This window comes from Danio rerio, chromosome 3 (assembly GCF_049306965.1).
Source record: "Danio rerio strain Tuebingen ecotype United States chromosome 3, GRCz12tu, whole genome shotgun sequence".
Classification (NCBI taxonomy): Eukaryota; Metazoa; Chordata; class Actinopteri; order Cypriniformes; family Danionidae; genus Danio; species Danio rerio.
The window spans coordinates 33,462,501-33,477,816 of record NC_133178.1 but is presented as its reverse complement, the minus strand read 5'-3'; the positions used below and the strand labels follow the sequence as shown (position 1 = coordinate 33,477,816).

Here is a 15,316-nt window from a genome sequence, read left to right as displayed (position 1 = left end):
TAGCAGTCTGTCACCCACAGCAAGAAAGTCGCTGGTTTGAGTCCCAGATGGGTCAGTTGGCATTCCTGTGTGGAGTTTGCATGTTCTCCTTGTGTTCGTGTGGGTTTCCTCTGGGTGCTTCGGTTTCCCCCACAGTCCAAAGACATGCGCTATAGGTAATTTGATTGAAATAAATTGGCCGTAGTGTGTGTATGAGTGTGAATGAATGTGTATGGATGTTTCCCAGTGATGGGTTGCAGCTGAAAGGGCATTCGCTGCGTAAAGCTGGATAAGTTGGCAGTGGATTCTGCTGTGGTGACCCCAGATTAATAAAGGTACTTAGTTGAAGGAAAATTAATGAAAGAATGAATAGACAATAAAACATATTCAGGAACATTTTAAAGACAATTGTATGTCAAACAATAAAAGATATGAGGAGATGAGAGAGTCCCTCGTATCATTTTAAAGCATATTTGCTGTACTGCAATCCGTTAAAAACACTTATTAATGTTCAGCAAAAAATACAGAAAACACAATTTAAAAAAAAATGAAAAAAGTAGAAAACATTAGATGAAGGAATGCCTAATAAATTTTATCAGGAATGAATTATTCATATGTTTACATTTTTATGCTGCTATAGTCAAGAGATGAGAGCTGTGAGTCCACCTCAATTAAAAAATGTGAAAAAGTAGGCCTACTAGTAGAAATGCCTTGATAACATTCAGACATTCATTCATTTATTTTCTTTTTGGCTTAATCCCCCTATAAAACAGGGGTCGCCACAGCGGAATGAACCACCAACTTCTCCAGCATATGTTTTGCACAGCAGATGTCCTTCCAGCCGCAACCCAGTACTGGGAAAATGATGACATTCAAACAACCCAAAATACCTCTCATGTCCGCAGAACCACACACGTTTTAGGCACACACAATCTAGGACACACAATCTAGGCAAACCATATATGGTTACTACATATGTTATTGTTATTAACGTCTTTTTGAACATCGTCATCGATATATTTTGATATATATGATTAATAAATATTGTACACAAAAAACAAGTGTTTACTTTACTTTATTTCACGAATATTGCAATTGAGACAGCCGAAAGGGGAGCATTGTTTTCGATCGCCATTCAATAGAATAGACTGAACAGTTTTTAATCAGTCATTATAGCTGATCAGTCATTATTATCTGACAATAATATCTCAGATACTCGTTTGCTGGCCTTGCTGAACAATCATTTGGACAGGTTTGATTTATATAATAGATTAATTAATGATAAAGTAAATAATAGCAAGTTATTATAGGCAATACATTATATGTAATAAAAATCTTTTTACATGTACACTCTCAGAAAAAAAGGTACAAAAATGTACCTTTTAGGGTACAAATGGCCCGTCACTGGGGTGGTACCCTTAAGGGTACAAATTTGTACCTCTATTTAAAGGTACAAAATTGTACCTTCTACATTTGTACCCTTTAAGGGACAATTTTGTACCCTAGACACTGAAGGTACAAAAATGTACATTTTTATATTATGTAGTATTTTCAGGGTACTGACCCAGGCATTTTGATCCTTTGGTGACTGCATGCACAAATAAATAAATAAAATATTTTGGTTCACAGATGTCCATTTTTATTTACTAATGTAGAAATATTTCATTACAACTCACGACTGAATGTTAAGAAATAAAATTTACACAGCAAGTATAAAGCAGACATGTAAAACAGTAAAAAGAACAATTTAGATAAGAATAAAAACTAAATAATCTACACTTAATACAAAGACCACAAGAATACTGTTTAAGATTTATAAACACATTACACAGGCTACATCAAGTACTGCACTTTATAAAGTCCAAAGTATTTGTCTTTAGTCAGAATACTCGGTCATAATAAATAATTTGTCATCAACATTTTCTCTGAATTTCAGAATGAAGGCAAACTTTCTCTATAAATTGCTTCAACAGTGCAGAAAACCATACATCAGTAGCCTCTTCCTCAACATCAGTAGATTACTCCTCATCATCCTCAAGTGGAGTTGTAATTTGTTGTAACACAATATGTGTTTATGCTTTTGATAAACATGACATGTAAGGCACTCATATCTGGAAAATGTTCTTTGATAGTCATTAGGACCACAAGTTATTTAAAAATTTGCTTTATGCATGAATGAGAGCAGTGTGCTGGATTAACTTGATGATTGGGATTATCCCAAGAGCATGTAGAGAAACAAAAAACAAGGTTGATCACTCTGGTAACTGGAGTAGATCGAGGCTCGTCACCGTCCACCGTTCATTCAAAACATTCCACTGCAGAAACATCAAGGTGTTCTTCTAATAAGATGGATATGTCAAAAATGTATATTCGTCCACATCATTAGCCCAGCCAATCGCAATCCCATCAACTCTGAAGACTGCCGTGACTTGTCTTGTTAACACAGTTGTCCAGTCGGAGGCCTCCTCCTGTACTTGAACTGTTGGATGTGGTGAAGATGGTTCACTGTAAATGACAAAGCAATAATTACATTAATATCAGTCACTCTATCACTGATGAAGAGAAAATCAACATGCATAGAAAGTAAAATAATTAATATTCACTGATTAAAAAAAAAAAAAAGTATCACAGATTAAAAGACTAATATAAATTTTATTCATTCATTCAATTTCTTTTCGGCTTAGTCCCTTTATTAATCTGGGGTCGCCACAGTGGAATGAACCACCAACTTATCCAGCATATGTTTTATGCAGCAGATGCCCTTCTAGCTGCAACCCAGTCTTACGAAACATCCAGACACACTCATTCACACACACATTTATACTCTACAGACAAATAAGCTTACCAAATTCAGCTATAGCGCATGTCTTTGGACTTGTGGGGAAACCGGAGCACTTGGAGGAAACCCTCACGAACACTGGAAGAATATGCAAACTCCTCACACAAATGCCAACTGACCCAGCCGAGGCTCGAACCAGCGACCTTCTTGCTGTAAGGTGACAGCACTACCCACTGCGTCATCCTAATATAAGAATATCAAGCATTATAAAATGCATTTATCACAGCATCTACTAAACAGAAAACAACATACGCACCTGAGCACAACGAAATGTTGAAGTGTCTCGCTTAACAAGGCTGGCAACATGAGAAGTGCTGCTGTAAAATCAATTCCTGGAACATAAGATGTGGCATACAAACAAATATGAATGAATCCATACAAAGCTAGAATTTAATAATATTAATCAAGTGGAGAAAGTTTAGAAAGAGTACCTTAGAGTCAGGTCCATAGCATTCTTCAGTTGATCTCTCATCTTTCGATGAAAACCTAGAAAATAATTTTAAACATGTGGGTGTACATTTATTGTTGTTTGTAAGTAAAAACCTACAAATTTAAAATAGTATGTAAGCCATTAAAACCATGGTATATAGATAATGAGACATACTTACATCTTGTAACTGAGCCATGCTTTCATATGACATGCCTTCGTTGGTCTGATGCTGTTAGGCTGCATTCTGTTGTTCAATCTTGTCCTGAAAGACAATTGGAAACTTCAAAAACTTCTGGAAAGCAATAAGATAAAGCAATAACTATTTACTTATTTTGAGATATTAATAAAATAGGTAAAATAGCTCAAGGTACAAGTTTCAGAACAGATGAGACAAATTATTACTTTAAAGAACAAAGTATAACTTAAAACGTCGATTTATACAACATGGTATGTTAATAATTCTACATTAACAAAAGTATAACGTTAAACGATAGTAAAGCACCAACAATTCTGGACATGAGAGTTTGTGGACACTCCTCAACATTAATGTAACTTAGACACTGAAACGAAGATATGTAACGTTAGCATACACACGCCACGTTTGTAACTAGCCACGTTTACATAATCAGTCGCTTTGTCGGTGACAAAATTGTTTATTTTTCTTCACAAAACGGCGGTGTAACTTATATAACCGTCTAAAATTACATTTCAGCGGTCAACCGTGGCTAGAAAAATGGCCTCAAAATATAAAACATTATCGATAATTACAAATTTCCAGTATTAATAACAAACGGTTTTATATCAAGGTATATGAAGACTTTAGTCGCGCGAGCTCCGGGCCACACCGCACATTACTCACGGGTCACGGCCCGATTCCGGTGTTACACCAAATTCTGCGACCGTCGTATTCTGTGACTCTAGTAGGCGCTGTTCTCACTGTTTAACTTAAAATCGCTTCCACAGGCGGACTGGACACGCAAAAAGCGTACATACTCTCACGTGAACGCGCTCGGCGCCCGTACATCTATCTGTCTGTCTGTCTGTCTGTCTGTCTGTGTAATTAGTCTAGTTCGTTTTAGCCTTTTTCCCCCTGTAAGCAGTTATGTAGATTACTGTTGATCCCTTTTAAATGTTTCCCTAAATATGTTTATAGAATTTCTTAATTGGCTTTTAAATTAAAAAGAAAATTCTTAAAGTAAATGTGGAATGTGTGTGTAAAATACTGGTTAATAGAATGTACGCACACAAATTAAAATAAGTAAAGTGCATACTTTAATTTAAAATGAAATGTTTTTTATGTGTATATTTTCAAAAAGGTTAAATCTAAGATAACATTTAACTTAACAATTACTTGAAAACTATTAACATAAAGACAGGGTATAGGATTAACATTCTGCCCAGTTGTAGGGGCTTCATGGGGTCAGGCTCAAACACATGTGATACCTCCAGTCACACGTGTCACTGAATCTGTAACGAAGGAATAAGTGTTTTGAGATTGCCATCTTATTTTAAAAGAAGGTTACCCAGGAACAAGGTAATGGTTTTCTTTACGTTTCCCCTTTCTTTTTCCACTTCTATATTATTTTCCCCACAATAGTGGCACAGCTCACTAAGGTCATCTATTGAACCAAAATATACATTTATATACAACTATATGAAGGGTTAATTGGGTCTTAGTCATGTGGGAAAAAAGTTACCATGGAAATAATAGCTTGACAATTTGGCAATTACTTATCTCTAAAATGTAATATTGAATAAAAATTTTCTAAATTTGCACAATTCTATAATAAAAAATATCAAAAGGCAAAATATCTCCAAAATATACCTTTTTTTCACACAACTTGATTATTTTTATGCAGTGAAAAACAAAGTACCAGATTCATTCAGCAGTCTCATGGCAATTTTTTGCCTGTCATTGTCCACTGCAGAGATATTATTTGCAAACTGCAGAGACTCTCCACAGTAAATCAAAGTCTTGTCACAACTGTGTAAGACCTCTTTAAAACAAATTGTGATGAAACAAAACACTTTTTTTATATGTGTCATACATTTTCTGTTGTGTGATTTTAAAAAAATCCTAACTTGAAAAAGATAGTAAGACAGGGAAGAGTCTTGCATTTTTTGTTTATTTTTATTTTGGCTATGTCAGGTAACACTTATATATGTATTTTTAAGGTAGTTATAATGGTTTTCCTAACTGTTTTGGTATGCACGGAGGACTGTGATTTGGCATTTTGGAAAAAAATAATCTGCATAAACTTTAAATAAAATTAGGTGTAGAATTATCTTTAATGCTAGAAAAAATTAGTTTTTTGCTGACCAAATAAAAACTTCAAAACAAAACCATGGTGTAGATCTATATACTTATGCATGAATTAACACATGGTCCTTTAATATGGATACGATAATAATACTAAAAAGAGCATTAAAAAGTCTTGTATATCATTTTGAAAGATGCAAGTACGCAGTGAAAAGAGAAAGAGAGAGCAAAACTGTCCAGAAACATTATTACAAACCATTTGATTGAACCATGCGTGTTGTATTTTTTCATATTTTATTAATAATAATAATAATAATAATTTTTTTTCATTATCGGTTTAATGTTCAAATTAGTGTTTTTTTCAGTAGATTATTTGTGTATGTATTATCAAAATTGTAGTTTTTTATTATCATGTAAGCTGTTTGCATTTGGAGAACATTCTTTTTTTTTCTGTGTGATATACGAGGGATTATACTAGCATTGAACAATTCATTCAGCACACGCAACCAGGGTGCATTAACGAGGCAAACTAGACAAACTACACAGACAGACAGACAGAGAGAGAGAGAGACAGACAGACAGACAGACAGACAGACAGACAGACAGACAGACAGACAGACAGACAGACAGACAGATAGATAGATAGATAGATAGATAGATAGATAGATAGATAGATAGATAGATAGATAGATAGATAGATAGATAGATAGATAGATAGATAGATAGATAGATAGAATCTATCGCTGTACTGGTCATATTATAGTAAAATGCTTTCTTTGATAGGCTGTTAAATATATGTAAACTTAACATCTATATATCAAAGGCAAGAAAAATAATAGTAAACAGAGAACGATGAAATATATTGACGCGCTCATATAATGTGTACGGGCGCCGAGCGCGTTCACGTGAGAGTATGTACGCTTTTTGCGTGTCCAGTCCGCCTGTGGGAGCGAGTTTAAGTTAAACAGTGAGAACAGCGCCTACTAGAGTCACGGAATACGACGGTCGCAGAATTTGGTGTAACACCGGTGCACGGTTACGGCAGCGTCGCGCTTCTGCCGCCGCAGCTGGCCCGAGTGTATTTTGTTAATTGGGTTGCGATTATATTCCGCCGTGGCAACACTTATTAATAAAGCAGTAACGTAAGATATAAGGCGCGAATACGCGACAAAGGGAACTTTTACACCGAGAAAACTAACAGCATATAGTACTCACCGTCTATAACGTTATGTCCCTCGGTGACTTCGATATCACATTGTATTAACTTCTTTAATAAGCAGCAGACATCTTAGCAAACTCCATCCTGCAGGCCAGCCCGGAGCACTTAAAGCGGGGGAAAGCCGAGACCCGAGAGTCAGACAAAATCAACAGAACACGGCTTCACATGTGAAAATGAGACTGAAAATATATCTTTAATACATTCTTACCTGAAAAGTGTGGACTCCAAAATACACTTTTCTTTGAAAAGCGTGCGAAGTTCTGTGTAAACAGCCAGCATACTCTACCGACCGCCTCACAAACACTACTATAACGTCTCAACAAGCATCATTGAAGATCTTAAAGAGACAGCAACATCACCACCTGTATGAAGATGCTGTCACTCTGCAAGGTTCTTTTTCTACATCCCATAAACTATAGGGTCTTAAACAGTAAGCAAAGACCAGTATTTACGTTTTTAATGATTAAAATTACATTCAATTATAAATTAAATTATTAACATTTTTGAGAAAAAATGTAATTTAAATACATGAAAAAAATTTATTATTAAAATATTTAATTCAATCAATTTATTTATTTATTATATTTTTAAATTATGTATTTTAGTATTAATGTTTAGTATTAATACATTTAAATTAGTGTTATAGTGTCTTGATCTTATCATGAGCTGATGGTACAATTTTGTTCCTATAGGGAAACAAAATATATAATTGTACCTGTAAAGGTGCCAAATTGGTCCTTTACGGTACAATTTTGTATCCAAATGTGCTATAAAAAGTACAAAAATGTACCTTTCAAACCTAAATCTGGACATTTGTACCTTTATAGCCCATTTGGGTACAAAATTGTACCCTAAGGACCAATATGGGACCTTTAAAGGTACAATTTTATATTTTGTTCCCTCTAGGAACAAAATTGTACCCTCATTGTACCTTTTTTTCTGAGAGTGTAACTGTATAACACTATATTCATATTTTACTCAAGCGATTTTATAGTGTTTATTTGCTAAACTTTCTTATAATCTTTTAATTAATGATTTCCCACATTTAATACTGTAGTAATTTATAGTAATAAATAGTTACCAAAATTTAGCAATAGGAACAAATTAACTATTAATAAAAAAGTATATATATATATCAGCTGTGAAATATATATATATATATATATATATATATATATATATATATATATATATATATATATATATATATATATATATATAGTATATATATATATATATATAACAGCTGTGAAAGTTTAGTAAAAAATAGTAGTTCATATATAAACTTATAATTATAATCAGATAATCAGTTAAGATAATCAGTTTATAACTATATATATATATTGTTTAAATGATTAACTAGAAGGCTAATTTATTTTAAAGTGACATATTATTGTTTGCTTTTTATATTTTACAACAAAGTGATTTTAACCAAGTATGATAATATTAAGATCTTGAATTAGTTTATTACACTTAATCCAACAATTAGACGGTCTATAATGTTTTCTTTGTGTATGTAAACACATGAATAAAGTCATAAGTGTCTTTAACCATTTTTTTTTTTTATTTACATAATTTGAGCTCAGAAACTGCAGAGATGTTAAAATGATCGTAACGATATAATAATAATAATAATAATAATGACTGAAATGGCAAACCATACTTGTTAAATTCAATAGGTGGCGATAATGCTAAAGAGTTAGTTACCATATATGGTTTGCCTAAATCGTGTGTCCTAGATTGTGTGTGACTAAAACGTGTGTGGTTCTGCGGGCCTGCAGCTGGATATTATTGGACATGTGAGCACAGGGGTCATTGTGTCCGATAGGTGGCGATGTTTATGTTTTCAGTTCTGCTGTCTCGACACCACAGAAACAGACGGAGCTGAGCACGATTGGCTGTTTCAGTCTGTTTTGCTTTTTGATGAGCAGTCAGAGCAAATTCTGTTCGTTAATAGAGCGCACTTAACATTAACAAGCATACACGCTGTGGATAAATGTGAATGTTGGGCACACGAACAGGATGGTGTTAGTTTGTAGTGCGTATAACTGTAAAAACACTCTGAGGAACAAAAGCGTCTCTTTCCACTTGTAAGTTAAGCTCAATACTGACTGTTTCTCAAGAATAAAAGTATTACAGTGGCGGTGTGAATTTACATTCATGTTGTCATTTCTATTTCAGATTCCCTCTGAAAGACCCCAGCTTGCTGAAAAAGTGGCTTAAAAATTTAAGATGGAAAGACTGGAAACCCAATCCAAACAGTAAGATCTGCTCGGCCCACTTTGAAGAGAAGTGTTTCATTTTAGAGGGGAAGAAAACAAGACTTCACACATGGGCTGTGCCGACTATCTTCTCATTTCCTAACCGGTATTCAGAAAGAAATGTGCGTGAATATGTTTTAAATATTTATTGCTGTTATTGCCGTATGCAATACAGAACAAAACAACAAACAAAGCACAACATTCATTCATCTTCTTTTCAGCCTTTATTAACCTGTGGTCGCCACAGTGGAATGGACTGACAACTTATCCAGCATATGTTTTACGCAGCGGATGCCCTTCCAGCTGCAACCCATCACAGGGAAAAATCTATACACACTCATTACCACACATACACTATGGGCAATTTAGCTTACCCAGTTCACCTGTAACACATGTTTTGGGGGGGGAGAGACCATGCAGAGGAAACCTACACAAACACGGGGGAGAACATGCAAACTCCACACAAAAATGCCAACTGACCCAGCCGGAGCTCAAACTAGCGACCTTCTTGCTGTGAGGCGATTGTGCTATCCACTGTGCCAACTTGCTGCTAACGCACAACAAAGAAGGTGTTTAAAGGTCGTTTCATGTGTCACTAACTTGAAAGTTTTTACTAAATGACAGAAGTCATTTTTTGAGATATTTAAAATACAATAGATCAGTTTAAAATAAATGATAACACAAAATTGTATGTTTTCACATGTCATACATTTCGGCTTGTAAGTTGAACTATTGTAATTTTCTGCAAAAAGAAGCTCTATTTCATTAACTTCCTATTTAAAAATTCTGAGAATTCTTTATTTTTTATGTTATTCTTTCTTACAATATGTTGAAAAATTATCATTATTGTGAAATAGTATTTGCAGACAGGTATGATGAATTTAATTTTATGTGCCAAGCATTTGAAGTTTTACATGTATAGGTATTAAATTCAGATTGGGCCTGATAACCACCCCCCTAGTAAGTGAACCAAGACTTGTGCCTCACAGCAAAGTTTTTTTTTCTGTCATTTACAAAGTAGGTTTATAATTAATCTGAAGTCTAGTAGTAATAATAATGTGTCATATAATTACCGGGCACCATTGAAACTGTCCACCACTCATTTAATGTTTTTTTATGTTCCTTTTTTTTCCTGGTTGTACCCTTACAGGTTAAAATAAATCCCAGAAGCAGAAGGGCTCGGGTGAGTAACACAACTTTTTTTGTAATAATTTATTTTAATTATTTAATTTTACACTAACAATTACTTGAATAAGACAAGAAACAATATATTTCTACAGATTGTTCTTTTTTTTTTAAAGCATTAACTGCAAAATTATATATTTGAAATATTTTAATGTTCAGTAATAAGAAATATACAAATTTATGACGGATTTCAGGGTCTCACTAATACTGCATAGTTTACACTAAAATAAGTTAGTTTCAAAATCACCTATTATTACTAATACAGCTGGTTTTATGTGCCAGATCTGCATATTTTAGTCTGGCTTTTATTCAGAACTGTGTGATTTCACCAAATATGTGCTTAGAGCAATTAGCTCTATATTATTCAATATATACAGGTATCTCTGAATCTCTGGATTTATTTTTATTCCATTAAGAACTTTGAACTCTTCCAACTTTTAAAGAAAAATATTGTAATTTAAGGCTCTATTATTTTTATTTGCTGATTCTCTCAATCAGGGTTATTGCACCTCATATTGATTACTTAATTCCTTGTTGTTTTGTTTTATAAAACAAATCAATTGAAATATGTCTGGACAAAAAACAAAACTGACCTTTCAGAATCATCACAACAACTATTTGCTATGCCAAAAGTGTCCAAACTGATCGAAACATCACAAACTGGCGACATCTGCTGTCAAAACACTGTAAATACAATAAAAACAACGGGAAAATCTAATTCTTTTGTAGTCCTGTTGCAAATGTTTTCCAGACTAACAATGTAGTCTAAAAAAAAAGAGAACAATTTCAATAAATATAGTATATATTTATTCATTCAATTAACAAAATATCATCAGCACAAGTTTTTTTTTTTTATTAGTTTTTGTTTAACTATTCATGGCAGTTAAAAATATTAAATAGATTACTACTCAGATGTTTTAATTAAGCAAATGTGTAATTAAAATCTCCACAATATAAACCTAAATCATAATTGTAATAATGTAATGACGCCTTTACCCGAAACAGAGAACTCCATGCTTTGAATTATTGTTTCTAGTAGAAAAAAAGTGTAAGATTTTTTAGCTTAAAAAGCCTTTTGATTGCCTTGTTCTTTAATGACAACTGTATTTTCCTTTTGTTTTGGAATTGAAGAGAATTGTTGGCGACCCCAGCTCTTCTATTCAAGCAGCAGAAACATCAGACGAGTCCAACTCTGTAAACCCAGCTCAGAGAAGCACAGACACGAGTTCACATACAAACACTTCTGAAGCAAACAGTTCAGATCTGACAGGAGCCAAGCCGAACGGTGACTCCACACAGCAGCTGACAGAACCAGAGAAAAGGTGTGTGTCTGCAAACAAGAGTAAACTGCAGTGATTTCTATAGGATTGTATTCCAATTGTTATGGTAAGGGTCATCACAGACACTGGAAATCTGTTAGTAGTCATTTATATTAGCTATCTAAATAAAAAACAAAGTGACTCTATCATAGATCATCATACTGAGGTGGTCCTCAGTCAGGATTTAACATTTGATGGTCGGTTACTGACAATCTGCTGTCATGTTGATGATTTCTGGTGTGCATGAGGCCTGCCATGGCAGAATGAATGTTGGGGAAACACTGAACTGTAGTGTTGTTGTTCTGTTTTAACTGTTGTTCTTACTTGATGCATATTTTATGTGTTTATTTAGTCTGCAATGGACCATCCTTGGCGATGAAGTTCTGGACAGAAGCATGACAATACCCAGTTTCTTTCACAGCGGATATTGTTTTCCCAATGTAAGGATTTTTTTCTAATGTTATGCTCATTTTTTTTAGCTTAAAATGTTTATAAATGTTTATAAAGACATTTTCTGCTTAACGGAGAGATTTTTTTAAAACACAATTCTAAACATAATAGTTTTAATAACTCATTTCTAATAACTGATTTATTTTATCTTTGCCATGATGACAGTAAATAATATTTGACTAGATGTTTTTTAAGACACTTCTATACAGCTTAAAGTGACATTTAAAGGCTCAACTTGGTTAATTAGGTTAACTAGGCAGGTTAGGGTAATTTTGCAAGTTATTGTATAATGATGGGTTGTTCTGTTGACTATCGAAAAAATATAGCTTAAAGGGGCTAATAATCTTGACCTTAAAATTGTTTAAAAAATTTTTAAAACTGCTTTTATTCTTGCCAGAATAAAAGAAATAAGACTTTCTCCAGAAGAAAAAATATTATCAGACATACTGTGAAAATGTACTTGCTCTGTTAAACATAATTTGGTAAATATTTAAAGAAACAAAATCAAAGGGGGGGCTAATAATTTTCATTTCATTTTCATCTTAATTTTAAAGACTTCAACTGTATATTACATTTTAAGCTTCAAAATATGGATCACACAAATAATAATTTTTTTTTTTTTTCCTTTAGAACATCCACTGGGCTGGTGACGATGAATTAAATATTGTAAGTAGTCATGTTTTTAAATAAATTCCAGTACAATTCCTAATATATAGAAAACTCAACCAAAAAGTGTTGTGAAAGTTCTGTTCATCAGTATGTAATTATTTCTTAATCAGGTGCCCCATGTGGTTTATGGAGTTCTAGGACAAACCAAACCCCAAATAATTGAGGTAAGACTGATTGTCTCTGAGCTGCAAAGCTTGTCAGAAATAATTATCTGGTATTGGCTAAGTTTTGTTTAGACAGGGTACTTTGCTTTAAGTTAGTTTCTGGGGAATTATATTTATTTTAAAGATAACAACCGGTGAGGTCCTCTATTGCACCATACTGTGTTTTACATGGAGAATATGATCACAGCTGTTCTGGATATATTCCAGCTCTTACTTGCTTAGGATTTTCCCACGTGGTGCTGTGCTCACAATTGGACTGTTTTATTGATTCATCACATTGGAATTATAAGGCTGTATCTGACATTTTGTCAAAATTGAGTTATTCGCATATGCTTATTCTGCGATGAATTGTTAAAAAAATTTGTTGGTAATTTTTATAAGTTATTTACATTTCGGGAGTTTTTAGAAAACAAAAAGGTAACTCTGACTTGGTTTTATATAGATCAAAAGGTTTGCACATCTATGGAGATTTATTTCTTCTTGTAAATGCAAGGCTCAAACATCTCAACATAATGATTTAAAAACACACCCCTATACTCTAGCACATAATTCTTTGAGCACCAACAGTTCCTTTGTATAATTAGTATTTCCTGTGTTTATTTCCTCTTTTTGTTGAATTGTTGAATGTCTCCTCAATTGTGAGTTTGAACAAAAGCATCTGCTAAATGACTGAATGTAAATGTACTTCATGACAGTGTTACATTTTTAATTGTTAATAAAAAATGAGTTGTTGTATGGTTAAAATAATTTAAATATTTTTTAAATATAAATTTGCTAACTAAAACCTTATGATTAAAGTAAGATCATTCTTTCTTCTATCTTTCAGATCTTTCTATCTATTTTTCTGGAAGATTCACTCCTCATTTAACCAGTTTCAATATTTTTTTTAACTTTTGATATTGTACACTCATAATACATTTAGGGTCTCTGTCATTTTTTATATATGTTCCCAACTTTCCATATCATTTTTGGTTGATTTTAGGACAATTACTTTAACCCAATGGCAGGATTAGAACGATTTTGGCTAAAAAAGTGTACATTTTTCTTGCTCTGTAAAAGACGGGAAGATCAATGAAAATCGAGTAATGGTGATGCTGTAATCACATCCAGAAATACTATTGTTATTAACTGATGAGTGATGAAAACATTGACTTCAAAATCCATTTAAGGTGCCAGAAGACATTACGACAACACACATTAGTATTATCAAGTTATCATCCAGTGGTGTAGAAATCAACTGCCCTGGATGACTAATAAAAGTTTAAACATTTGCACTGTCTTTGATTCAGGTTAAAGCCAGGTGGGAATGGCTAGGTCTGGATGTTAGAGGCCCGTTCTCTCCGACAGTCAACAAGCACACACACATCATGACTCTGACTGACTACCACTCCAAATGGGTGGAAGCTTTTCCTCTGACTGAGAGTCTGAGTCAGGACGTGGCCCAGTGTCTTGCTGAGGTCATCAGACAGCAGGGGTACCCTCTCGGAGTTCTGTCCCGACTGCCCAAACGGATCCTCTTGGAGGTTAGAGACCTCTTTAGAAAAAATGTATGGTTCCTAAGACAAAATAATAAATTGTTTTTTGATTGAATGATTGATTTTATTTGACAATTTTAACAAAAATATACAAACAAGTTCAGATAAACTAATTCATAGATATTGTAAAAACTGTCAAGGATAAAATACACAAAAAAGCCACTGGCTTATTTCCATTGTGGTCCTCAATATTCTTAAAAAAATGGAAGAGCAAATCATAAATAGAGTGCAAACATCATCAGCTCAACAAAATCCTCAACTTCAACTGTAAAACAACCACTTTTTAATTTCCCTTCTAAAAACGCTCTCAATTTAAATCTCTTTTAAAATTGTGGGCAAAACATTCCAAGAAGCAACGCTAGTAAACAAAAAAGAATTTCTACCTGATTTACTCTTTAATCTATATGAGTAAATATCCCTGCTACGTGCTCTTGTAGAACGACAGTGTACCTCACTAACTAAAACAAAATAATTAAGAAAATTAATAATTAAGAAAATATTTTGGGTGCATTTTCTTTAAAATCTTAAAAACCATCACTAATTTTAAACATTTTACCATTTTCTTAACTTTTAAAAATTACTTTGACTATAATGTTCATTATTTAAATGTGTCAGTTAAGGTTCTTGCATAACAATTCCACACAACTTATTTTGGCCAACACTTTCTTAAAAAATATTCCTAAGATAAAATGGTAGATTGATTTAAGGAAATCTGCACTTTTTCAAAATGCAATGTGTTTAGAGAGACTTTTACTTTGTTACTTAATTTTGAGCTTTCAACTACTAAAAGATTAGTACAAAATACAAAATTTGTATCATAGTTTTTAAAACAATATTAAGTTGTTTACAACATTGATGAAACTAGACTAGAGACTATAGGAATGAAGCTGAAAATGTATCTTTGACGTCACAGAAATAAATAATATTTTAATATATATTAAAATTTAAAAGTCATTGTAGTTTTAGTAGTATTTCACAATATTGCAATGTTTTTACTGTATGTTTT

General features: G+C 33.2%; 1 protein-coding gene and 1 long non-coding RNA gene across 5 annotated transcripts in view; one reads left to right on the top strand and one right to left on the bottom strand.

Moving 5' to 3' along the window:
* Nucleotides 1–1,598: 1,598 nt before the first annotated feature.
* Nucleotides 1,599–7,014, bottom strand: LOC137490668 (uncharacterized). 3 transcript variants are annotated; one of them, XR_012401100.1, is made up of 7 exons: nucleotides 6,936–7,014; nucleotides 6,724–6,831; nucleotides 3,427–3,540; nucleotides 3,250–3,304; nucleotides 3,075–3,150; nucleotides 2,825–3,001; nucleotides 1,599–2,484 (listed from the first exon to the last, which is right to left on the bottom strand). It is a non-coding gene; the product is annotated as an uncharacterized lncRNA (long non-coding RNA). The 3 variants fall into 3 exon arrangements; XR_012401099.1 differs by having other exon boundaries at nucleotides 3,427–3,510; XR_011010559.2 differs by lacking the exons at nucleotides 6,724–6,831; nucleotides 6,936–7,014 and adding an exon at nucleotides 4,108–4,167 and having other exon boundaries at nucleotides 3,427–3,510.
* Nucleotides 7,015–8,627: 1,613 nt separating this feature from the next.
* Nucleotides 8,628–15,316, top strand: part of zgc:163143 — an 11,431-nt gene continuing 4,742 nt past the window's right edge. Inside the window, 8 exon segments of one of the 2 annotated variants that reach the window (NM_001083569.1) lie at nucleotides 8,628–8,817; nucleotides 8,909–9,110; nucleotides 10,139–10,171; nucleotides 11,305–11,495; nucleotides 11,845–11,932; nucleotides 12,573–12,608; nucleotides 12,722–12,775; nucleotides 14,065–14,298. In NM_001083569.1, coding sequence (NP_001077038.1) covers nucleotides 8,750–8,817; nucleotides 8,909–9,110; nucleotides 10,139–10,171; nucleotides 11,305–11,495; nucleotides 11,845–11,932; nucleotides 12,573–12,608; nucleotides 12,722–12,775; nucleotides 14,065–14,298 — 906 coding nt within the window. In that variant the 5' untranslated portion in view covers nucleotides 8,628–8,749. 2 annotated transcript variants of the gene reach the window in all.